Source organism: Stenella coeruleoalba (genome assembly GCF_951394435.1).
Source record: "Stenella coeruleoalba genome assembly, chromosome: 5".
Lineage (NCBI taxonomy): Eukaryota > Metazoa > Chordata > Mammalia > Artiodactyla > Delphinidae > Stenella > Stenella coeruleoalba.
Window position 1 is genome coordinate 139405143 of NC_137150.1, and position 27170 is coordinate 139432312.

The 27170-nt window shown below is 40.3% G+C and overlaps 1 protein-coding gene across 2 annotated transcripts in view; it reads right to left on the reverse strand.

Annotated features, from left to right (window-relative positions):
* Positions 1-27170, reverse strand: part of DSCAM (DS cell adhesion molecule) — a gene marked incomplete at both ends in the record, with an annotated part of 750319 nt that overhangs the window by 269131 nt on the left and 454018 nt on the right. For both annotated transcript variants that reach the window (XM_079923135.1, XM_079923136.1), the window contains 2 exons: positions 6802-6921; positions 22161-22439. In XM_079923135.1, coding sequence (XP_079779261.1) covers positions 6802-6921; positions 22161-22439 — 399 coding nt within the window. The remainder of the gene's footprint in view (positions 1-6801; positions 6922-22160; positions 22440-27170) is intronic.

A 27170-nucleotide genomic window follows, 5' to 3' on the forward strand; every position in this document is an offset into this window, starting at 1 on the left:
CTAGGGGTAAGATGGAAATAAAGACACAGACCTACTAGAGAATGGACTTGAGGTTATGGGGAGGGGCAAGGGTAAGCTGTGACAAAGTGAGAGAGTGGCATGGACATATATACACTACCAAATGTAAACTAGATAGCTAGTGGGAAGCAGCCGCATAGCACAGGGAGATCAGCTCGGTGCTTTGTGACCACCTAGAGGGGTGGGAGAGGAGGGGTGGGAGAGGGAGGGTGGGAGGGAGATGCAAGAGGGAAGAGATATGGGAACATATGTATATGTATAACTGATTCATTTTGTTGTAAAGCAGAAACTAACACACCATTGTAAAGCAATTATACTCCAATAAAGATCTTAAAAAAAAAAGGTACATGCAGAAAGACAAGGCGAGATGGACCACGGCTGGGACTCTGAGCAAGCATCAGCAGCGTATGCATCGTGAAAGCGGGGAGCACATCTGAGGGGCAACAGACATCAGCGACCATGGTGTGCACAGGCCGGGTGAGGCAGCAGCTTCTCTGGACCTGCTGTGTGTCTTAGATCAGTGAAAGAGGGTTCAGGGAGGAACCAGATACTTGCACAAAGCAATCTGTTCCTGGGGATATGCATTTTCTTCAAATGTGAGCACTCAAAAGGAAGCCAGGATCTAGCAAAGATACTACAAGGAAAATGGAAGAATAAAATAGAGACAGAAATCTATAATGAAATCTCCTCAGAAGAACGCCATGATTGAGATGAAAGCTGTGAATAAAATAACTACTTGTCTATGAAGCAAGAGCTCTAGAGAGAATGAAATGTGAGCTGGCGGAACTGGAGAAAGAAGGGAAAATATTAAATCACAAATATGAAGGCAAAATTGGAGAGAGCACAAAGGAGAACAGACTTTGTGGGGAAAAAGATGTAGAGAATAAACATGAGAAAATATCCAACAAAGTAAAATGGGAGTAAATCAGTTAAAAAATCAGAGAGAAAATGACACCCTCTGGAAGACAGGTGAAGGGAATCTGATGGCCCCGTAGTCAGAGACCCAGGTCACCATGCTACCTCCTGGGCAGAGGCAGAATATCCGGATCTTAAAGGAACAAAGACAGAAATCTATTGAGCACCTTAAAATGTTTTCAAAAATACCTGGGAACAAATCTGGAAATTAATTCCATAACTTTGTTGACATGTTGCAAATAGATGACTTCTGCACCCTAACCCTTGAAAAGACCCAAATTGGTGCCAGGTGTCACCCATCCCCTTCTCTCGGAACAAAGTCAGTTCATTCTGTTGTCTTAGTTTGTAGATTTTCTGTGACTTGAGATGAACTTTGAATATACACACCCACAAATGCAAAGCACGGAAGAGAACAAATATTTACAGACATGATTCGAGAAGAATTTTCTTACATAAAAGATGATTTGAATCTACATATTAAATAGGCACATGACACATCTGGGGGAAAAGTGACCCCACATGCATAACATCAAGGCATAGACTATACATTTACTGGACTTCAAAGTCAGCTCTTCGGTGCATGCAGGCAAAAAAAAAAAAAAAAAGAGTCATTTCTAAGGAGACATCAGGCAGCTTCTGTTCCCTCCCAGGAAATAATGCAAGCTACCAACTCCTACAAGCTAAACTCTCTTTATGTGCAAAAAGGCAAGAGGCAAGCCATTGTGAAGAACGAACCTGGAATATTCCTCGCTGGAAAACTGTAGCTAAAGGACTAGCATTGAGCAGGGGATCAATCTAACATAGAACTGAGGTGATACCAAAGTGGGGCATACACTGGCTGAGCAGAACGTGGAAGGGATAAGCCCTGACCATGGAGAAGGCATTTATTGATAAAAAATTAGGATACTTAGAAAATGTATCATTGCGTATACTGAGAATTCAGTTGTGTCTACAGAGAATGAGGCCCAAACTTCTGATCTTGATCCTGGGCCGATTTGCTCTCCTGACATTGCTCTGTCTCAGTAAGTGGCACTTCCACTGTCCTCAAAGACCCGGGCATCCTGTTGGACTGCTCCCTTTCTCTTCGACATCCAGTCCATCAGCCAGATGAATTCAGAAATCAACTACTCGTCCCTTCTTGACAGCTTGTCCAGGCCACATCACAGCAAAGGCCTGTTAACCGGCCTCCAGATGCAATTCCTGCCTTCCACCTAGGGCCGACAGGGTCCTTTGAAAACTCTAGGCAGAGCACATGGCATCTCTTAATTACTCCAATAGCCTGCTAAGTTCTGGTGTCCGCAGGGCAGCAGAAGAAAGGAGAACGCCGCTGTCACAACTCTGATCCACTGCCTGCATTCCCCCCGCCCACCCCCGCCAGGCAAAGCCACATCTTTAAGGTCATAGATGAGGAATCTGACCTGCTGGGACCTCCAGAACCTCCTTTCACTCCACTGCAGTGAGTGAGCAGGACCCAGCTCCATTGTCCACCTTGGTGCTTCTGGAACATTCCAGGTATAAACCCACTTCTGCCGCGGCTTTGACCCCTTGACCTTCAGTGCTCCCCCCAGATATGCACATGGCTCATCTCCCATTTCTTTTAAGTTTCTGCTCAAACATTACCTTCTTCTGGGGCCTCCTCTGATAACCCTATTTTAAATATAAACTACTCCCCACTGCTCTCCCACTCTCTACACCAGGCATGTCCTGACTCTTGTCCTTGAACATTCCTCTGACCAAAGCATTCCTGGAGGTCAGAAGTGGCCCTATTTCTGGATGGCCAGAGAGCAAAAGATGTGCAGTCAGCCCCTCTTTCCCCTTTAGCAGCTAACAAGGGGATGGTCCAGGTCCCCAGGACAGCAACTGAAACCCACTTCCTCCACTATAAATGACATACATTTGCTTAGCTATAGATTTCTGTGAGTGCAGGTAAGGCCCACCATGGTATTAAACCCTGATTTTTTTTTTCAAATCTCTTTTTGACAAGAAGTCTTGTTTGTTCGTGTAAAAAAAAAAAAATCAGGAGACAGAATTGAATGTCTTAGACTTTGTGTATCCAGACCCAAGGTCAAAACTGTAATAACATTATTTTTCAGGAAAGATTGTTTCATTTCTGCAATAGCTGCCCTTAAACCACTGCAATTTACTCTGGAATTCTGAAGCTTCAGGATTAAATTGCATCTCTTGGAGAAACAGCCTGAGTCTGGGATGTGTGTGTGTGTGTGTGTGTGTGTGTGTGTGTGTGTAACATAGAAGAACTGCACTTATGCTCTTAGTGACTATTTGATTATGGGAAACATATTCCATAAGCAAGGCTAAATTTTTCTTAGGAAACATCTTTGCTACTTGCATGATTAAAATAATAATATACCATTTCCCCTATTCTATTGAAAAATATTAAAAAACCAAGCATAATACCTGGCATTATTCTCATCGTAAGAAACAGGCACTACTATAAACTGTGGGAAGGAGTGTAGATGAAAAAAGTGATGACAAGTGGCCGATACGTATTGAAATCTATAGAAATTGCTTACTCTTTGAACCACAATTCTACTTATAGGAGTTTATCACCAGAGAGAAAATGGACACATGTACAGAGATCAATGAGATAGAAGTCACTGTGACATTTTTACGATAGTGAAAAACTGGGAAAAAACACAATATCCAACAGTAGTGTTGGACACACCTGGTTGCCAAGCACCCATCCTCCCCCTTAGTGAAATAGCCTGGGTTGTAGTCACGACGGCCGTATGCTTAGCTATAACACAACCTGTAGAACCCCTGTGGCGAGGGCTGACCTGGCCGGTGAGACATGAGCAGAATTGATTTATCACACAGTCTGGAGAGGTCCTTAGAGGGAACTGACTCAGGTGGGTGTGAGAGCCTTATCTCTGTGGTCTTCCTCGTCCATGGAAATGTGCAAGTGGCCACTGGACCTTAGTAGCCATTGACTGATGGTGGGAGATGCTTTCGAAGAGTGACAGAGAGATAGATGTAAACAGTGTGGGTCCCTGATGACTCAGGGGAGAAAAACTAATCCTGCCCTATCTACTCCCAGATTCCTCTTATGAGAAGGAGTAAACCCTTGTGGCATTAAGTCACTGAATTCAGTCCTAACAAAGGCAAGAGAAGTTAGATGTATTTATTGATGTATGAATAGAAACTCAACAGAGACATTAAAAAGTCACAGTGAGCACCCATATTTGTTGCCATGGAAAGACATTCATAGCCTATTATTAACTGAAGAAAGGAGGTTGTAGATCAGGAAGACTCACATGCTCGCAATTTTTTACAAAACATAAAATTATATGTATATCTACAGATATATATATTTGCCAGGGAGACAGGTCTGAAAAGCTAGATGAAAGTTTACAGTATCGGTGCTTCCCTGGCAGTCCAGTGGTTAAGACTTCACCTTCCAATGCAGGGGGTGTAAGTTCAATCCCTGATCAGGGAACTAAGATCCCACATGCCTCATGGCCCCCAAAAAAACAAAACCAAAAACGTAAAACAGAAGCAGTATTCTAACAAATTCAATAAAGACTTTAAAAATGGTCCACATCGAAAAAATATCTTAAAAAAAAAGTTTGCAGTGTTTATCTTTGGTTATCTTTGAGTGATGTTTTTAAAGGGGGATTTTAACTTTTAAAAATTTGTTTGTTGCAATTTTTAAATTTTTCCTTAATGATTTTAAATTGCATATCAAGTTCAAAGGTAAAAAGGCTTCTATAATTTAATTTGCACATCAGTGATAGGAAGGAATAAGATGTTTGTAACACCCATAACAGACAAAGGGTTATTTAATCTATGAAAAACACTCTTTCAAATAAATGAGACATGGAGATGAGTGTGAGAGTAACATGAATGAGAAATTCTCCAAATGGGAAAATGAAATGGTCTGTAAACAAAGGCTAAAACATTTTCAACATCATTAGTAATCTAAATTTGTAAATTAAGACAGGAATTTGTAAATTAAAACAATTCACCCATCACATAGTAAAGACTAAGGAAAAAAGGATACTATCTAGTTGGTGAGGGTGCAATACATACACAGCTTCATACTACTGGTCAGTGTGTAAATTGCCCTAATATTTTCCAATGTGTCCTGGTCCAGTGCAGACCAAGAGCCTTCAGTGTGATCACAGTATTTCCCTTCTAGGGATTATACAGACATTTCTCCAAAGAAGACATACAGATGGCCAACAGACACATGAAAAGACACTCAACATCACTAACTGTTAGAGAAATGCAAATCAAAACTACAATGATGTATCACCTCACACCGGTCAGAATGGCCATCATCAAAAAATCAACAGACAATAAATGCTGGAGAGGGTGTGGAGAAAAGGGAACCCTCCTACACTGTTGGTGGGAATGTAAATTGGTGCAGCCACTATGGAGAACAGTATGGAGGTTCCTCAAAAAAAAAAAAAAAAAAAAAAGGAAACGAAAGCAACCACACATATGCACATTGAACTAACACACGAGGATGTTCACTTCTGCAGTGTTTGTAATAGTGAGAAATGGAAAACAACCCAAGAGAAAGAAAGAACATCCACACAATGTCAAGCATTAGAAATAATTTTGAAGAAGACAAGCATCATGGGAAATGTTTGTAACATCTATATAAACTCCAAAGCACATTAAATCAAATGGATGCTATTTGTTTCCATGTAATGCAACATAGGGCTACAAGTATGGCCCCAAATAAAAAGTCACGTGGGCAGATACTCTGAATAACGGGCTTTTATTTTGGGATAAAGTGCTTTTCACATGGACAATGTAGGTGGCATGCTACAGGGGAGTAATCTCAGGGATTTAAAACAAATTTAATTGATTCTCCCCCCAACCAAATGGTATCTATCCCTCTCTTTCCTCCCTCTGCTCCTCCACCCTAAAGGAAATACACCAAAAGGAACTGTGGCAAGTATGCCGTTTGTTTTTCTCTGATTGCTGTTACTTTCACAATAAGAAAATGCAACACAGTATATACCTTAAGTCTTAAGATTGTTAGGAAAAAAAGACATGATTTCTTTATTTGTTGTTTGTTCATCCTATCAGTATATATTTGGCCCTCACCTGTTTAATAAATTACTGAAGGAAGTTATGTGAATGAGAAAGGAAAGAGTATTTCCAACACGTTCGTAAGCATAGCTAAGGAAACTTTCCTGGAGAAAGTGATAAGATAGAAATAAATTATTTTTACCACGTCTAGAATGGTTCCCTCATTAGTTTCCAACACTGCTCATTTTAATTTATGTAATGTTTACAGTGTTACCTTAACACTGGGAAACATTGCTTTGCCTTTGAAGAGAAAGCAAGATTAAGGGTGAAATTTTGCTTTTAAAAAGAGACTACCAAGGAGATGATAGGTAGTTTTTTATATCTATGGTATCTAGGTAAATAAAACAACCAGTAGTTTTATTTTAACCTTCTAAAGCCACTTACCCTTACTTATCTAAATACTGGGGAAATAATTTTCCAACAATGAGTAATTCTGACAATTTATACTTGTTTTTCCATGTGTATGGGCTTGCAGGGGTCCCCAAGGAGATCATGGTCATCCAACATAGGTAGTCAAGGTAGAGCTTTCCCAGGTAGTCAAGGTAGAGCTTTCCCTGGTGCTGAAATAACTTACATAAACTGCCTCCCCTACCCGGTCTTTCCAAGGGCATGTTATACAAGAACATTTCATGGCCCAAATGAAAACACTTAGGTGGGTTACTAGGGGTGTATGTGAAGGATGGATACACTTGGTGGAGGTGGGGACGTATATATTTGTAAGAAACATCTCTGCAAGAAATGCTCATCTCATCCTTTAGAATATAACATACATTTGGTAGATAACAAGCAAATCAAGTAACTTCATACCTTTAGAGAATTTCCACACGATGGTGGGTACAGGATAACCCTCAGCTGAGCAATTGAGGATGACAGGCTTGCCATAAATCCCGTCTTGGTCCCGTGGCTGAACCACAAACTTGGGAGGAACTGAAAAGAGAGAAATGCCACCAGTAATTCAGACAAGACTGCAGATTATTAAAGCTGTGATTTTAAGAAATCCAAGAATTTTAACAAGCATGAAAGTACAAAGAATGCTTTACATATATGTGAAAATAAAGCAGAGGATTTGTAATTAGGGGCCAATTAAGGAAGCAATTTCAGTGCAGGTGATTTTTCTTATTATATCAATGATCTGATGCAGATGGAAGTTGCTTTGCACTGGACTCTGGAGTGTGGCAGCTTGACTAAACCAAGGGAATGTGACATTCTGTTTTTGATCTGTTATGGAAGATCTTCGGGGATCCATTCTTGGGTATGAAATGTTTTTAAAGCATCCAATATCTATTCTTCCTCTAACAGGAGATGAAGGGAGAATTAATAGTCTCTTCCTAAAGGCAGTAAAGAACACAACATGGTATTGAACATTTCCTAAAAATCTGATAAAGACACATAGACCGTTATTTCTGACATCAGTACCCTTCTGAGCCAAAAAGGGACTATGGAAACCAGTTGAAGGGAGGCGCCGTGAAGGCTTTATAGAGTACCGATTTGAAAAAAAAAAAAACAAAACAGATTAAGTAACTGCTTATTTGGTGAGTTTTGTGAGATGCTGAAAGACACACCAGCCCTACCCAAAATATACACATGCACTCTGCTTAAAAAGTACCTGCCAAGAGAACATAAATGTTTTGAGTTGTTATTGTGATTTTAAGAGTATTCAAGTCTTCTCTTAAAGAGAAGAGACAGATTCTTCTAAGAAAGGTAGCATCTAAAGGTCTTAGGATCCAGAAATCTTTTCCAGCAGATCACTGACTAATTACAGGATGGATTTTCAATGAGACTGTCACGAGACTAGGTGAGAGGACATAGATTATGTCCACCATATATCAGATACTTAGCAAATGTGGGAGTTCTTCCCCTCCTTTCCACAACTCCTGATAAGGCTAATCTTTTCTGCATTGCAATTTCCAGAATTCTTCATTTTGAGGCAAAAATGTGGTCCTTTGTGTTAAAGATATATAGGAATTCCAGCCACCACATGAAATGGACTGGGGAGAAGTTTAGAGTCTACACTAGCTAGGATCTTAGGAGCATATTGAAATGGCATGAGCCATAGTGAACATCACTTTGCCCATCAAACAGCCAAGGAGGGGGGAATAAAATCAAGACAAGGAGCAGCTAGAGATGGACCTCACTGCTGTGTTTCTGGAAGAAACAACAGAGAGTGATGACTAAGAGCACAGAACCAAAGGCTAAACACCTGGATTTGATCTCCAACTTTGCTACTTCTAGGTTGGTCATCTTGTGTAAGCTGTCAAATGTTTCTTAGCTTCGAGTTCCTTATCTGTAAACTGGGAACTCTTTTTTTTTTTTTTTTGCGGTATGCAGGCCTCTCACTGTTGTGGCCTCTCCGTTGTGGAGCACAGGCTCCGGACGCGCAGGCTCAGCGGCCATGGCTCACGGGCCCAGCCGCTCCGCAGCATGTGGGATCTTCCTGGACCAGGGCACGAACCCGTGTCCCCTGCATCGGCAGGTAGACTCTCAACCACTGCACCACCAGGGAAGCCCCCTTATCACTTTTAAAAAATATATTTACATTCTATAGACTACATTTGTCTCAGAATACCACCTAAATGAAATAAAATTGCTCACTATGAAAAGACCCATTGGCTGTGCAAATTATTTAATTAAATAATGTGCACGTTGGAAACTGTGTTTATTAATGATGTTAAAGCTGGACACACCTGCATTTACTAAATTAACCAACACTCCTACAACACTTCATATCTTCCAGGCACTTCTGACAACTTTTACAATCTTAATTCATGTTATCCCCATACCAATGCTATAAAATGAGTTCCCAGGTCTTCCCTGGTGGCGCAGTGGTTGAGAGTCCGCCTGCCGATGCAGGGGACATGGGTTCGTGCCCCGGTCCAGGAGGATCTCACATGCCGTGAAGCGGCTGGGCCCGTGAGCCATGGCCACTGAGCCTGTGCGTCCAGAGCCTGTGCTATACAACAGGAGAGGCCACAGCAGTGAGAGGTCCGTGTATCACAAAAAAAAAAAAAATGTGACAAGGTGTGTCTGTCTCATGGTGAGCAAATTATTCCTAGGAAGAAAATGCTGGAGATTTTATAGAGCAAAGTTTTCTAGTAAAATTAATCTAACAACCACAAGGGTAGATTGCAAAGTTTAAGGCATCATGTCAGAATCATTCTGCCCAGGGTGGAAGGTAAATATGCAATCATGTACATTCTATTTGGCTCAAATTCTGCTAAGAGCAAGGAATCTCTTGTCAAATGGGCAGGGTAGCTAATCTCTTGCATTTCCTCTGGAAGAATGTCTAATTATAATTGATCCATGATCCCTCCCCTCGATTTGGTTCTAATCCAAAGCAATATTATTTAAAAACCGATCACAGAGGTTTACATGGAAAATAACCACTGACATATTGTAAGTGTAAGGCAATTACTGAAGGAAATGGCCCATAAAATTGAGAATTATCTTTCATATGCCCCTCTTTAATCTCCTTGTATCAGGTACTGATGATTCTTTCTTGCAAATGTGTCACATATCCTCAAATTCTCTTCATCTTCATTGCCGTGTCCTAGTCATGATGGGTAGACAGGGTGTGTGATGAAGTTCCTCCATCCATCTGGTTTCAGCACCGCAGGGTGGACAGCTCCATGCACTTTGCCAGGGCACCACACCAAGAACAGGAGTCTCTCTTTGCTCTCTCAGGGCCTTCTCTAAAGTAACAAACACTCACCTTCATGGGTGCAACCAGTGAGGGGTGGGCGTCGGGATAAACGCCCTGCCTCTCCCTCCTCCAATCCTATTGGACAACTCTAAGGTGTGCTCTATGTCTGTGCTTCTCACACATCAGAGGGTGTCAGAATCACCTGAAGAGTTGATTAAAGCCCAAGTTGCTGAACCCTGTCCCTAAAAGTTTTGACCCAGTAGGTCTGAGGCAGGATCCAAGACACTGCCTTTTCTAATAAGCTCTCAGGTGACGCTGAGGCTGCAGATCCAGAGACTACCTTTGAGAACAACTGTTCTGTGTGATGCCTTGGAAGGTTCCCAGAAGGAATGAGCCCCAGTTGCCCACAGCAGCAACTAGCTCATTAAAGCAACTTTTACTTATTTTTCCCCTCCTTTCCTAATCTCATTTCCCTTCATTCTTTCACTCTGGGATCCAGGAATTACATCTCAAATAAGTGATCTACAGCCAGTCCTATACCTCACACTCTGCTTTCAGGGGGACTTAACCTGAGACAAGGCTAAAACTGGCTCTTATCTGGATTTATGAAACAGCTTCCTAACTAGTCTACCTGCTACCTACTGGCCCACTCGAATGCATTCTGCACACAATGGCCTGAAAGATCCTTCTAAGAGAGAAATCACATGATGTGACTTCCCTGCTTAAAATCATCAGTGCCTTCGCATTGTCCCTTGACACAACTGAAACCCTTACGATATTTTGAAGGCTCTTTATGACTTGGGTCCTTGCACTCCAGCTTCATCTCTTGACATTTCCTCTTGTAAGCTTTGCTCCAGTCTATCTATTCTCCAGCTCCCCCTGGGTCTTCACATAGGCTTCTGTATTTCTTTGTTTAACAAATTATCAGTTAGTAGTATTTACATCTCAGCTCAAATTTCACTTAGTGTGGGACACCTTTTCTGATGCTGTGGACAAGACTGAGTGCCTCCACAGAATCCCGCGTTATCATGTCGTAGCCTTTACCACACGTTTGGTGTTGCTGGTTTAAATGCCCATCTCCCACAGCTGGCTGCACACCTGGGAGAACAAGAACCATGCCTTCTTGCAGACCATCGCACCCCAGCACATGACACAGTGCTGGAACATAGAAAGTATTCTGCAAATATCTGTGGAATGGACAAATCAATAAATGGATATTATTGTTCCAGTTTTAAAGACTAGGAAACAGACCCTATCCAAAGTAGCATGGCTCAGTTAATAACTCAGATCAGAGTGACCTCAATGTACAAGGTCTTTGAGGAGTATGGGTCTAGAAGCACCATCTAACAGAAGAAAGCACAGAGCACTGCAGGAGGATTTTGGCCAACGAGATACAGAACTGGAGGTGGAAGGATGCAGAGCTGTCGGCACTGTCATGATTTGGGCCAAAACTTACGATAGGACCTAAAGACTGAAGACTCTGTATTGTCTCGGTTATAATTCCTCAAAGTTGCTGGTTTCCTTTTTTTTTTTTTTAAAACTATATGTTGGTTTCCTTTTATTTGCAGAACACTTTATTTGTGGTGAACATATCCACCAATATAGTTGGCTTTCCAATAGAGAGACTTTTCCAGTGGGGATGAGGGTGATTAAAGAAATAGAAGGGATGGGTTCAACCAAATAATTATGTCGCATCCCCAAAAGGCAATGCAGGCCACTGTTGCCATACATTTCTATGAATCATAATTGCATGTACATGCAATACTCCTGTCCCCCTAAAAAGAGTCACATGAGATGTATATGTTCTAAAATACCCAAATCCTGTCATAGGACCCATGTAGCCTGACACTATCTGAAGTCTTGAGGGGATTCCTTTGAGAGAGTTGGCTGCTTCATGATGCTTAAGATGAGGGTTGTTTAAAATATGTGATCTTTGGCTTTGGTCTGTTTATTAAAGGGAAGAACTATTTTTGCTGTTTTTAAGAGAGGAATAGGACAGGTAAATAATAGGACAGGAATTTTTCAGTGTTAGGTGCAGTCCAGTGTTTTATGTTTGGAACTCATGGCCTCTAAGTAGCTATATATTTCCAAAGAATGGATGTAGGTTTCACTATCTGTCAACAGGGACAGAGATTCAGTTTTATTGAAGGTAAACCGGAAGCTACTTGGTGGTGGCAGCGGAAGATGGGGGTCCTGTGTAGATAAATATTGCCATTCTCTGCTGTATGGCATTTAGTCAAGATAGTAATTGATCAAAGTCTAGGTAAGAGTTAATTTATGACACTGGAAACTAACCTCCAGTGGCTTCCTGTCATACCCAGAATAGATAACCGCCCCCCACTTCTCTCCTACTGAACAGTGAGCACATTGGTCTCTTGCTGTACTTTGAACCCACAAAACCCACTCCTGACTCAGGGTCTTTGTACCTGTTTGTCTCTCTGCCTGTAACTCGCTTCCTACAGAGAGACCTGTGACTCACTCCCTCACTTTGGTCAAGTCTCTTTTCAAAAATCTCTTCAGAAAGGCTTACCCTGTGCATCTGAAAATTCCATTCCCTTATCACTGTCAATCCTCCTACCAAGCTTTACTTTTCATACCACAGGTAGACACCTGACATCATTTGTGTGTTCATTGCCTCTCTCCTGCTCTGAAAAATGTAAGTTTTTTTTTTTAACTTTTTACTTTATATTGGAGTATAGTTGATTAACACTGTTGTGTTAGTTTCACGTGTACAGCAAAGTGATTCAGTTATACATACACATATGTATCTACTGGTTTTCAAATTCTTTTCCCATTTAGGTTGTTACTAAGTTTTATGGGGCAGGGACTTGCTCTCTGTGTGTTGATCACCATGGTACCCCCAGCACTCACAGCATCTATTATAAAATAGGTGCTTGACAAGTATTTGTTGGAAAAATGAATGGATGAATGAAGCAAAATGATAGCATGACTATAGTATCATAAATTGGGTCCACAAACAGCAACTAGATAGTGGCCTTTTATAAGTTTTCTTTTTCCTGCCAAATAAAGGTCAAGTAAGGGCTTTTTAGATAATGTGTTTGTTTCACTGTGTGCCAGCTCACCATTAAAAGCCAGAAACAACAGACCCGTCATAAGATATAAAGAAGTGTAAGAAAACTGACCTTTGGAATCGCAGATAGGAAATCACAGTGCTGGTAGCTTTCCTCGCAGTGGTGCTGAGCCAATAACAGAACCAAAGGGCAGGCGTGTTTTGCCATTAAGTTCAGTCCTTTCCCTCAAAATGGCTTCATCTATGCCAAGGTCACCCAACTGAGTGTGACATTAGGGTGATCATCCATCCACTGCCAGTGTAAGTCATGAGGCACGTGCATAAGTGCCAAGGGTTTTTTCTTTTAACTTCTTATGATAACAGTGAATTTATTTTAAATTAAGTCTTCATAAATCTTCCCAGTGACCCAAACTACAAAAATGTGCTTCGCTTTACAATGGCCCAAAGTCCTATGACTCTGGTGTAAGGAATAACCAGGAACTGGGTTCCCAAATTCCATTTCAATCCTACCCTTTTATCCTATACCTCAGCCTTAACGTCTCAGTTATCACCTCTACCTTCCACACACAATTTATCCCCCACTGCTTCAGCTTCTGCAAAAATATATTGCACTATTACCTTTTTGACTGTATTCCCTAGGCCACCATTCTAATTAATTGCCTGACACTTGGGATTACCCCCAGCCTCTTCTATGTAATGTGTCCTCAATCATGTACCAAAGTCATGCAGATGTGAGTGGAAGGAAGGGAGAAACAGAAGAAGAGCCGGAAAGGGAGTTACCACCTGATGGCTTATTACATGCCAGGTGCTGTGATAAATGCATTCTTTTTTTAACCCTCAGAAAACCTCTAGTAACTATTCTCCCATTTTAGGAATAAGAAAATTGGGGTAAAAATAGCTTAAGGAATGTACTCAAGATCACACAGCTAATAGGTGTCCAAATTGTGATAGGGATGGAAGGAAAAAGAGAGGCGAGGGAAGCAGGGATGGGGTCTGGGGGGTCAGTTGACAGGCCAAGGGGTCTTCCCTGGGTTCCCTTATCTGTAGAGACACAGCCCACTGACTGCTACCAGACGGGTCTCCCACCCCCAAAGGCAATCAGTTCCAGGACTTCTGAGGTTCCCCATCACTTCCTACATCAATCATGTATTTGTTCAAGGCAGCAAGCAGGCGGGCTAACTGTGATAACGGCACAACAGCAGCTCTGCTTACAATAGCCAGGACACGGAGGCAACCTAAGTGTCCATCACATATGAATGGAGAAAGAAGATGTGGCACATATATACAGTGGAATATTACTCAGCCATAAAAAGAAACGAAATTGAGTTATTTGTAGTGAGGTGGGTGGACCTAGAGTCTGTCATACAGAGTGAAGTAAGTCAGAAAGAGAAAGACAAATACCGTATGCTAACACGTATATATGGAATCTGAGAAGAAAAAAAAAGGTCATCAAGAATCTAGGGGTAAGACGGGAATAAAGACACAGACCTACTAGAGAATGGACTTGAGGATATGGGGAGGGGGAAGGGTGAGCTGTGACAAAGCGAGAGAGAGTGGCACGGACTTATATACATTACCAAACGTAAGGTAGATAGCTAGTGGGAAGCAGCCGCATAGCACAGGGAGATCAGCTCGGTGCTGTGTGACCACGAAGGGTGGGATAGGGAGGGTGGGAGGGAGACGCAAGAGGGAGGGGATATGGGAACATATGTATATGTATAACTGATTCATTTTGTTGTAAAGCAGAAACTAACACACCATTGTAAAGCAATTATACTCCAATAAAGATGTTAAAAATAAATAAATAAATAAATAATGGCACAGCCTCTGTGTCTTAACTGGTGCTGTTTATCCCTCACTGACCTCAGAAAACATGTCTGAATGCCTCTGTCCTCCTTCTACTCATTCATTAAATGAAGAGAAACTGGAGAGCCCTGCTACTATCTGTGTGCTAAGGACATAGAAATTGTTACCTGATTCAATTCTCTCAGCAATTCCAAGAGCTAAGTCTCATTATTTCCATTTTACAGATGAGGAAACTGAGACTCAGAGAAACTCAATCATGTTTCCAAAGTCATATAGAAGATGAACAAGCAAAAATGTGGACCTTGGTTTACTTACTGAAAGTTCCAGTGTTGTTGCTGTACTTTTAAAATTAATTTATTTAATTTATTTACTTTTGGTTGTGTTGGGTCTTCACTGCTGCCTGCAGGCTTCTCATTGCTGTGGCTTCTCTTGCCATGGAGCACGGGCTCTAGGTGCGTGGGATCAGTAGTTGTGGCACACAGGTTTAGTTGCTCCACGGCATGTGGGATCTTCCCAGACCAGGGATTGAACCCGTGTCCCCTGCACTGGCAGACGGATTCTCAACAACTGTGCCACCAGGGAAGCCCTGTTGCTATATTTTTAATTTTCTTTCTAGACTTTACTTATACATCAAGGCTGATGGCGCTCACTCCTTCCACGAAGTCTATCAAACGGCACTGACCTCTCCCTTATCAGAGGTCGTTTTGCTCTTGTCATTAGCAGTCTGTCACTTGGAGACTTTCCAACCACCCTCACTGAGACAAGGCAACTTCAAGGTCTCTGAACTCCTTATTCTATTTCTACTTTTCCCAAGCTACATCTCAGGCCGAAAACTTTAAAGCCCCTAAGAGGGAAACATTCTCTAATTTGAGTTAAAGATTTAAATAAAAATCCATATAATTATTCTCTAACATGGCTTGCTATTTTTATGTGGGTTTTGTTTCTCCAACTATATCTTCGCATATTTTTCATGAATCAAAGGACAGATTATGTTCCAAAGTTAGTGAGTCTACAGTGTGCAGAATGGAACACTCTTCATTCCAAATGGCAATAATAAATAAGATTCTTCATTTTACCAAAAAAGATCTATTTAGCTTATCCAGAATGTGATCTAGCTGAAGTGGTGATAAAATTCCACCTCTTGACCATTCAAACTAAAATTTGAAACTCTGAGAGCAGCTGCCTGATCTCTAGCTATACAAGAAGAGAGGCTGTCACCCACGGCAGGCATTAGTCATGCAGGGAGAAAGTGCCCTGCTCCAATCATTGTGTACTAAGGGCAGAGGGGAAACAGATGAGTTGGTGAAATGTTCTACATCTGGAACGACTCCCCAACCCAACACCCAGCACAGTCCTTGGCCAGAATTCTTGCACGTCTGTCCTCAAGGCTTCTCAAATATTGCCCTCACACATTTCCCTCACACAACTGGCCATTAAATCCTGCCAAGCATCTTCTGTTTTGCCCATCCTCTGACCACCTTAGCTCCAGCCATCATCACTTCTCATGGGGACTACAAAGACCTCCCCTTCAGGCGTCCTACCTAGACGCATTTTATTCCAATGCGTGACTCGTCCTGCCATGAACCATATGATTTTTCTGCTTTAAAACTCTGCATAAATTTCCATGGCCTCCAGACCTCTTTCATAGGACAGAAAGCCCTCAAGATGTGGACCAGACTTAGCTCTCAAGTCTCACCCTTCTTCATTTTGCCATTTTGCACACCATTCCCCCAGACACAGATGTATCTGCCCTGTCAAGCCCTCCTGCCATTGCAAGTAACAGACCTTCTTCCAGGAACACGATGTCTTCCTTCCTCTCCTCTTAACTACTTGCTATATTTTCCAATCCTTCAGGATTTCTCCTTCCCTTCTGGAATCTGCCTCATTCCCACTGGAGCAGGAGTTCTCAATGGGAGGAAATGAGCTTTCATCATCCCAGTGACTCTACCCCAAGGACTGGCAGTTAGGAGTATGTGCTAAGTCCTTTGTTGCTTCATGATGCAATAAGGGAAAGATGAAGCAATGAAGGACAGAGCAAATGCAGTCACTTGGGAGTGGGTGTAAAAGTTTATGTCTATCCATTGATATTTGGAAGACATAAAGCTTAGTGATTTTTTTGTTTTCTTTTGCAGACAAGTAAGACACAAGAAAATACTGAACTCATGGGACTGTTAAGTTTTTGAAAAAAGCAAGTAAAATAATGATTGCTACAGACAAGGACTTTAAAATAGAGAAAGCTTCATTAGAGAGTTAAGGTTATCTTGTAACCCTTATCTAATTAATTCATTTTAGCCATTGCCATTCCAACTGTAATTAAAAGAAGAGTAGGCCCAGAGAAAGCTGCCTTGACTTTATTAAGGTTTATTTAAAGGTGATTATTTTCTGAAATCAGCATGATGATCTATTATGGTATCTATGCAACATGAGCTCAAGAATTGGCCCAGGTTTAAATTTTAATTCAATGAATCATAAACCCATCTCCATTGTAGCATGGGCTAAGGAAAGTTGTGTACCTTATGTGCCTTATATATTCCATTAAATAGAATTAACAAAGAGATATGTTTACTAAAAGTCATGTTGAAGTTAGAATATTTTCTGTATGTGTTATAAAATATGATACAGCCCGTGAGGAAGGAGTGCAAATAAGAGCCTTTAACTTTAAATCATTGAGCCTTAATGCCAGAAGGGAAACTACTCTTTTTTTTTTTTTTTTATTCGGTATGCGGGCCTCTGACTGTTGTGGCCTCTCCTGTTGTGGAGCACAGGCTCAGGACGCGCAGGCTCAGTGGCCACGGCTCACAGGCCCAGCCGTTCTGCGGCATGTGGGATCTTCCTGGACTGGGGCACGAACCCGTGTCCCCTGCATCAGCAGGCGGACTCTCAACCACTGTGCCACCAGGGAAGCCCGGAAACTACTCTTTATTGAGGCCAGCCACTAACCTGTGACACCTATTTCATGCAATGTCTTTCAAAATATCATTCGGCTTTTGATAAATGATGTCTCCTCCATTGTCAGGAAAGTTAATATTTTGTGAAGGAAATTATTTCATTTTTGAAGAATTTTGAATATTAGAAAATCTACATAATTTTTAACAAATTGAGGCACAATTTATATACAGTAATATTCACAGGTTTTAAATGTACAGTTTGATAGATTATGCAAAACTCTGTAAAATCGACACCCGATGATGTGCTATGGCATGGTTCTTTCTTTGTGCTTATTTTACTTGAGCTTCGTTAATCATTTTGACCAGTAGATTTATATTTTTCACCACATTTGAAGATTTTCAAGTCATTACTATGCAGATCTATGCTTTTCCTGCCCTTCTTTCTGAGGCTCTAACTATATTTATACTGGACTCCTTGACATTACTTCAAGCTCACTGAGGCATTGTTTGCCATTTTAAGTCTTTTCTCTCTCTAAATTTGGATATTTTTCTCATGCCCTCTTTTCAAGTTCAGTTATCCTTTGTTCTGCAGTATCCAAGATCCCACTTAATATATCTAATTAATTTCTCATTTCAGATATTGTGCTTTTCAGATCTAGAATTTCCTTTTGGTTCTTTTTAAAAAATGTTTTATACTTCTCTTCTTGCATTCCCTATGTATTCACTCATTGCACACATCTTTTCATTTGAATTTTTGAAAATGCTTATTATAGCTACTTTAAAACCCTGTCTGCTAATTCTAACATCTGTATGCCCATTAGGCTGTTTCTTTTCTTTTCTTTTTTTTCCTTTTATTTATGGCTCACATTTTCCTATTTCTTCTCATAGCCAGTAATTATGTGCAAGGCATTGCAGATATGCTATGATATTGAGAGTCTGGATTTTGTTGTCTTCCTTTTAAGAACACTGAATGTTATTCTTGCAAACAGTCGATTTACCAGTGAAGAAATTTAATCCTGTCAAGGCTACCTGTAGGCTTTTTATTAGGGGTGGTCTAGAGTAGCCCTTACCCCAGGGCTAGACTAGGCCTCTCTTAGTGTGTGGCCTCTTCTGAGATTTTAACTGAATTCCCTGTGTGTTCTCTACTCTGGCTAATCAGAACTCCAATGTTTCTCAGGACTATGTGACTGCTGGAAGCTTTATTCATCTCACATACTCCTGGAAGTTGTTCTCTGCTAGATTTCATAGGGTCTCGCCCTATGCATGTGAAGTGTAGTATTAAGCTAAAGACCCAAAGGGAGCCCTATACAGATTTTTAGAAATCTTTCTTTGAACAGCTCCCCACTCTCTAGTACTCTGACCTGCAATATCCAGCACCTCAATGGTTCTAATGGTTCTTTGTTTTTCTTCAACATAAAAATCACCATTATCTATTTGGGTTCTGCATCCGTCTATCATGGTTTGGAAAGTGCACCAAGAAAAAATATGGGGTGAATTTGGGGCTTAACTCATATATTTCTCTCCTCTCTAGGACCACAGCCCTGTGCTGCCTGTTTCGTATTTGGAAAATGGTTACTTTATAAAGTTTTGTCCAGTTTTATAATTGTTGATGGTAGGAGGATAAATCCACTGCATGTTACTCTCTGATGACCCCATTTGATGAATTTTATATTTATCTTTTAAGTTACTTGACTCAAAATCTGTCTCACTGAAATTTCCAACCATTTCTGTTGGTTCTACTTTCTGGAGCCCCACCGAGATTATTATTATACTAGTTTGTACACATTCCACTGGTTCAAAGAACCCAACTAACTAAGTCAAGAACTTGGATCCTGTAATTATCTCTTTATCCTGCCACATACTTTTTTCCTCTCTATTGGCTCATTCCCATCAGCATGTAAGCTTCCCTTGTCCCATGTCCACCTCGCCTCCTGTCATACCAACATTCCTGAAAATACAAAAATAGTTGTATTTTCCTGAGTTCCCACACATTCATCTCCCTTTCTTTGTTCAAGCCCCACTAATCAGGGATTCACTGCAGCCACGCCACTCTACAAGGTAACAAACAATATCCATCTTCCTAAAACCCAATGAGCAATTGTTGGTTCTCCTCTTTTTCTACTTTCAGTGGGATTTGATATACTTTATCACCTATCTTTCTTGATTATTTCCTATTTTGCTTTCAGGACCCCACAGTCCACTGGATTTCCTCCTATTTCACTGACTGCTCCTTCTTCCTGTCTCCTTTGCTGATTCCTCCTCTTATTCTGGAACCTTAAATTTTGGAATGCCTTGAGTCTAGACCTTCTTGTTTCTCCCACATCATTCTTTCCCTTGTGACAACTGCTATTCCTTGTATCTTCTCCACTTCTGTAGAAGACACTTTCATTTACCTTATTAGGCAAAATACGTACTTCATTTAACAATCCCTCTTTCTCTCTCTTTGCAACATTCACTATATATACATGCTTTGTTTGATTTGTCTCCAAAACATATTGCAAATTTGTCTGCTTCTCATTACCTTGACTGTGACCACCTTGACTCAAGGCGCTTTTTATCTTGCCTCGACTTCTGAAATAGCTTCTTACCTACTTGCTTTCTGGACCAATCCATTCTTTCCACAGCTGCTAGTGTTATGATTAAAAACATAAATTAGGCCATGCCACTAGCCTAGTTAAAGTCACCAATGGCCCCTCTTTGCATTTAGATAAAAAACTCCAGACTTCTAAAATAGCTGCATATTCAAATTACCCAGGGTGCTTGGACTTAAACTTGGCTGCCTATTAGAATCAACTCAGGGATTTTACAAATTCCTGGGGCCTGGGTCCCACGTCCAATGCTGGTTATTTAATTGGACTTCAACCTGGACATCAGGAATTTTTTAAATCTCCCCACATAATTTTAATGTGTGACACAATTCTAGAACCACTAACAGGTGATTCTGAATTGGAAAAAAAAAAAAAAAAAGGATAATGCCCCAGAGATCTGGGGGATGGATATACTCCCAGAGATAATGATTTAGTTGGGCTTAGTTAGGACCAGAAAACGGTCATCAGTGTTTTGTTAAATCTCCCAGGAGATTTTATGGTGAAGCCTGGATTGTGAACCACTGCCCACGCACATTACCTTGTCCTTGACTATTTCTCCAGCTACTGACCTGCTTGTGAAGCACATTTCCTTTCTCGGGGCTATATCACCTAACTAGTGACTTAATGTTAATTTCACAGAACCTTATTTAACATATTTAAAAAACAACCACACAGAGATACTAATCAGATTGTGATCCATTACATTATCCTGATTGGCTAGGCTCAATTCCAGGTCATCTGACCTTTGCCTTGGTCAAAAAAGTCTGGTTGCATTTCCTGTGAAGACAAGTGGTTCACAGAACACTCATGTACATTTTTATGTAACATTTCTGTTCTCTGACCTGGATCCTTCAGAGCAGATTATATCGGAGACAGGCTAATGTACTCACTGCTTTGCCCTTCACAAATGATAGTAAGAGTCAGTTCTCCTTATAAGAAAACACTTGGGAAGCAGTACTAGATTGGCTCCCATTTTTATACATCTTCAAAAATGGGGAAAAACATTTCATGTATCCCAATTTTATTAGCATAAGGCCATTTGTACCTTTGTTTTGTATCTAACTGAAGGTAGATTTTCTTACTCACTCAGGGAAAATCTTTTTCACAGATACAAAGTTGGTGCCTTCATATGAATTCTAAGTATGCCCCACTTTATTTTGTTGGCAAGTAGACAGAATGAGCATTACTCCTCAACAAGAAAGGAAGGAGAGGGGTCATGTGGACAAGTTGTAAGGACTGAGGAAGGACATGGGAACCTATTGCTCAAGAAAGAGTCTGCTTACATCTATTGACTGTCTTGCAGGTAATGGAAATCATCCCCTCCTGACAATTACAGTGAGAGCCCTGTGTTCAAGGACTTTAAAATGCAAACAATCAACATTAATGTAAATATTTAATTTCATACAGTTACTTTTGCAATGTGGATGAATATTCTACTGGTAGATGAACACCTACAACTCTAGGAGAACCATAAAATCACAGAACATCCATGCTCAACAGACACTGGAGAACACTAGCTCCTCATTTTGAAGGTGGCAAGTGTGAACCTTGATGGGAATTTGCTGACTTGCAAAGAGATTTGAAATAAGACTGTTGCTTACATTTTAGGTGCATTGAGAGCCCTGGCAAAGTTTTCTACAAGTTAAACCATCTTATTTTAGTTTTTTTTCATAAATATTGTCACACTTTGCTTAATTTAGTAAATGTTTCAATATCCTTCCAAGATAGACATTTAATGCTCAACAGAAGGGAGGAACAAAGAAAACCACATTTCTAAAACTAAAATAAAAAAATATAAAAATCTACTATTTTTTGACTTCAGAAAAACTGTGACATATGGCTTTGGCAAATATTTTTAAAAGCCATCAATCTAGATGATAATATAAAAAGTGCTACATAAAATAAATACAACACAGCATGAGCTCATGGATTTTGGGCCTCACAAGTCACTGGGTTAATGCAGGGAAGCCTTATTTCAAGAATTAAATCCCATGGTCGCCACATCTCATTCACACATTTCTTCTCTGCTAATTTTCTGAAACTTCACATTTTAGGTAAATACACCTTGGCTTGGAGTTTAGGGGAGTTCATAGTTGGCTTCTACAGCTGTGTGTGTGTGTGTGTGTTTGAACGGGATGACAGGGAATTCTTATGAATTCTGGTTATGTTGAATCTGACTGCATAGGTGCCATGCATCCTAAGTGTCTCCTCACCTCTCACAATTAGTTGGCTTTGGTGCTCCACAGCTGCTGCCTCATTGCGGGCTATGCAGGTGTAATTCCCATTGTGCATCAGGGAGAGGTTGGAAATCCTTAAGGAGCTCGTGAAGTCAATGTTGTCAATGGTCACCCCGAGGCTCGCTGGGATTGGCCGGCCGTCCTTCTGCCAGGTGATGGTGATGGGTAGGTCCCCTGAGACCACAACACACGGGATGAAGACCCGCTGTCCAATGGAGAATCTTGGAAACTCAAAAGGTTGGATAAAAGGTGGAACTGAAAGAAAAGAAAAGAAAAAGTAAGAGAGGAAAGATGATAATGAACTGTGTAAATACTCTATATTTTTTTCCTTAACCCTTTTGCATGACATTGAAAGAGTAATACAAATCACTGCTATAGCATAAAAGTATATGAACTGGTAGAAGATTTGAAATTGTGCTCTTTTGTTATTTGGATTTTCCCATTGTTCTAAATGAAAAGCATGGCTTGGTTTGTACTTCAGCAAATATGCTTCATCACATTTATTTTGATAAATTTTTTAAAAATTCAATAATCATTTTTAAAGGAAACATTTCAGATTCTGCACTTTTCAGTGTAAATACTATGAAAGAGGGACCTGGGTTTGCTTTTCTCTTGGAAGCTTTTAAAAATAATGTGTACAAGAGATTTCTTTCCTGCTTTGCTAACATTAGGAGTACAATTACTGTTCCCTCTTCAATCCATTCCACATCTTGTTAATATTTTAACCCTATTGAAGAAGCAGAGATTCCAGTTTAATTGTTAACATTTTTTAATACCTAACATCAACTAATAGCAAATGTTAATTTAAAAGATTTGTGTTAGGATAATTGCATCATTACTCTGCACCCCTCAATTTTACACATTCCTTGCGCATGACCTTAAGTTATGAACTGGTCTGTGGCCAGTTTTCTGAGTTGTGGAGTTGTGTTGCTACTGAAGATAAGGTTATATAGTCTTCATCTTGGCCAGTCTTGGACACAGCGAAGCTCAGTCTGGAATGTTCTTTTTGATTTAATTTCCCTAATAAATTCTTATTCATCCTTCTTACTAGTCATGGACTAGTTATCAATATCCTCTTCCTATCAGCCTTTTGGGGTAGTTATTCATAGATTATTACGATTATTAAGCCAATAATAACCTAATATAAACCAGTTATTATATTAGGTGATTTTACAAAATGAAGTTATTAAACAGCAGGATGTCTGCAAAGTTTATTCTTTAAATCAGTCGTAGTCTCCTTTCAATTATCAACTCAGGGGAGACAAAAGGGATCCAGATGAGAAACATCTGAACGGAAACCATTCATGCATTCATTCATTCACTCAGGAAGTGCTTACTGAGCACCTGGTACGTGCTCAATACTGCACTGTGTGTGCTGGTCAGACAGCAATGAACATGATATACCATCTGTACCCAGTGGAGCTTTCATTCGCAGTCATAGGCAGTGGATGTCAACAAAGTATAGCAGTGGTTTTTCTGTAAGTTAATATTATTATTACTACTCCTGTACGCTTTCAAAAGAAGGTGGAAGTTAGAATTGCAAGTTAGTCATTAGCAAAGTTGCAAATTAGTCAGAGTTAGTAAGCAGGTGACTCATGTTAGGTTTTATGAGAGAAACAAACAAACAAGCAAGCAAGGAAACAGATAGCTGAAAGTACAGACAAGCATATTCAATGTCAACACTGCTGTGGATCCTCAATGTAAAGTTAGAACTTTGGGTCTGCAACAAGTCGATCTGACGCTAAGAGAAAAAGATCTCAGGATGAGGTTCTACCTGGTGCTTATAACCAATGAGTTAGTGATATTTTAGAAATGTGGATAGCATGAATTTTGTTTCTGTTTTCTTTTTAAATTCTGATCACTCTGTAGCTAATTCTTGCCTCTGTTCTTGAAAAGGAGAGCCCTTTCTCTATCCTGTAACTTTTTTCTGCTATAAGAAGACATTCTTATGCTTAATAAATATTGACAGCCTACACCCTGCATAGATCAAGTTGGATTACACCGTGTTTGTTCACAGTCGTTTGTCATTAGGCAGGGAAAGTGCCAAGTTGTAGCAAAAGTGCTTGTATTTCTCTAAATCTTGCCCCAAGTGTTACGAATGTTTACTCCATATTAAGTATTAACACTTAATAAGTTGACATTTTAAAAATAAAAAGTAACTATGTTTCTTCTTCTTTGGCTGACTTACACACAGAAACCTAATTTTGAGTCTACTCAGACCAGCCTAAGCACCCATTGTTGGCTTGGTGCTTTTTATCTGAATTGCAGATCATTTTTCTAAGATAAGAACTTTGGAGCCAGACTACCTGGGTTTAAGTTCAGCTGTGCTACTAACTAAAGTCATGAGCACCCCTACGTGCCTCAGTTTCCTTATTTGTAAAACGACGGGGGCTGCTGTGGCAGTGAATGAGCACAGGGGTCACAGACTTTCGCATGCACCTGAATTGGTTTCTTAGCACTGATTCTATTTCATAAGCCTTTAATATGAGGAAAAAAACAGAACGGTTAAACGAAACATTAGTGGGCAAGGGAAAGGACTCCATTTCCCTTATTAGTTACAATACGGACAAGAAATATATAAGGACTTACTTTCTAAGCCCCAGATCAAGAATGAAAAATAAGGGCTTCCCTCATGGGTCAGCGGTTAGCAATCCGCCTGCCAATGCAGGGGACACGGGTTGGAGCCCTGGTCCGGGAAGATCCCACATGCCACGGAGCAACTAAGCCCGTGTGCCACAACTGCTGAGCCTGTGCTCTAGAGCCCATGAGCCACAACTACTGAGCCCACGAGCCACAACTACTGAAGCCTGTGCGCCTAGAGCCCGTGCTCCACAACAAGAGAAGCCACCACAATGAGAAGCCCGTGCACCGCAAGGAAGAGCAGCCCCTGCTCGCTGCAACTAGAGAAAAGCCCACGAGCAGCAACGAAGACCCATCACAGCCAAAAATAAAGATAAATAAATTTTTTAAAAAAGAAAGAAAGATAAGATGTAGCACCTCTGACCTATCTATTTAATAAGAAAACAATATGGGCTGTAGGTCGTTAATAATTATTAAATACAAGAGTGTCTTTTTATAGCAGAAGAAAGTTATAGGACAGAGAAAGGGCATATGCATATTATTTCTGAAGAACAGAGGCAAGAAGTAGCTACAGGTGAATCAATTTTTAAAAATTCATGCTTTCCATAATTCTAAAATATATGTAATTCACTGGTTTATAGAACTGTAAGAAGTATAATTATAAAGAAGTAAATTTCAAAACGTTTAGGTATAAAGTGACACCGCTGGAAATGAAGATTCCAAACCAGTAAAAACAAAGGTCAGAAAGTCCAGGCACTAACCCTCACTCACGTCACTCAAAGGATAACCCCTCTCTCTGAACATCGTATTTTAAACTTCTGCGGCACCCTTATTATCTCCTTTCTTGCTCTAAACCAGACGCTGAGAATTCAGACATACTGATGAGGGCTCAGTAAGAAGCCACAATTGGTAAGGTAAAGGTGGGGAGAAACGAAGCATAAACTATAAAGAGTAGATACAATGCAACACACACAGCACCTGGGGACATTTTTTGCTGGGGCACACTGTTCATAATAGCCAGCTTTTCGCAATTAATACAATAGCATAGTGCATAATTAAGAATCTGACTCATAAGTTGTTGTTAATATATTACAGGGGAAAACGATAATATTTAAAATATTTTAAAAGGTATTTATAAACAGAAACTATCCAAGATAGTTAAAATAAAATTTTCATGATGAAAGGAAGAATTTAGTTAGAGGGAAAAGTCATCTTCCCAGAATAATGTCAAATCATGTTTGTAACTTCTTATTTTGCCTGCCACATTACATTGGGATGCACTTTATTTTTTTAACACAAATTAAAAGACCTGTGTGTCATGTCACTTCTTACTACATGTGTTGGCTCCCTTGCTTAAGTCACAAAACACACGTCTGCTGTACAAAATGCTTAAAAATATTTTAAGGGGCCCAGAATCTTATATTTTACATGTATAAGATATAAAATTAGAGGCAAAAAGTAAACCAAGTGATTCCAAAACTCTTGTAATGATTTTGGTGAAGCCAAATCACCCGTTTGAGGCGCATTGCTTATTGTGTCTGAGTCATTATGTCACCTTTTAAGGTAAATTCTCTGAATCTTACTGACAGTAAAACCTTGTAACAATACAGGAGCAGAAATTCTGAATGTGACCTGTGGCAGGTTTCCACGTAACCGTCCTTCATAAAGTATATAAATATCTGCTAAATGTCACTTCTTACCAGGCTTGTGTATTTTATTCTACATAATGCTGGGGGTTCCTTTCTCTGAGGCAATGCAGAGCCCTTGAATACTGTCAAATGTTAGTTTAGATTCTTATTCTTTCTAAACCCTTAACAAGAACATTAAATGAGGCTAATACATTTCTGTGTCTTGTCCCTCAAAAATTAACTAACTGGATATTCTTTTTCACAGGGGACAAAACAAGTTTTACTTTCCCCCTCACCCAGAGTGGAGTATGACATACTGAAACAAACATAGTTGTGTGTTGGCCAGTCTTGAGTAGTTAGCAGTGTTATCTTGATCCAGTTATTTTTTAACTCTGTGATTCCATTTCTTCATGGGTAACATGGTGACAGTGACACAATTCATGAGTGTCAGGAGAAGGCTTTATGTAACATGCCAGCCCCAGAGCCCAGGTGGTACCTAGAAGTAGCTCAGGTTAGCATCCTTCTACCTTTCCTCCTCTTAACTCTTTTTTTTTTCTTTTGTCCCAAGGCCCATGATTCACTGGGAAGATCAAATACATTGCATGCATGTTGAGACATATAAGGCTCTAGTTCCATGGCCATATAGAATTCCATCAATTCCAACATTTCGTCATTTCACGTCCACTGGTAATTTAACTCTGTGAGTCTCCATACAAAAGTCTCAGGTTGACAGCTTTTGGTATCAGGCTGCTCAGGGAGGCTGCCTCAGGCCAAAGTA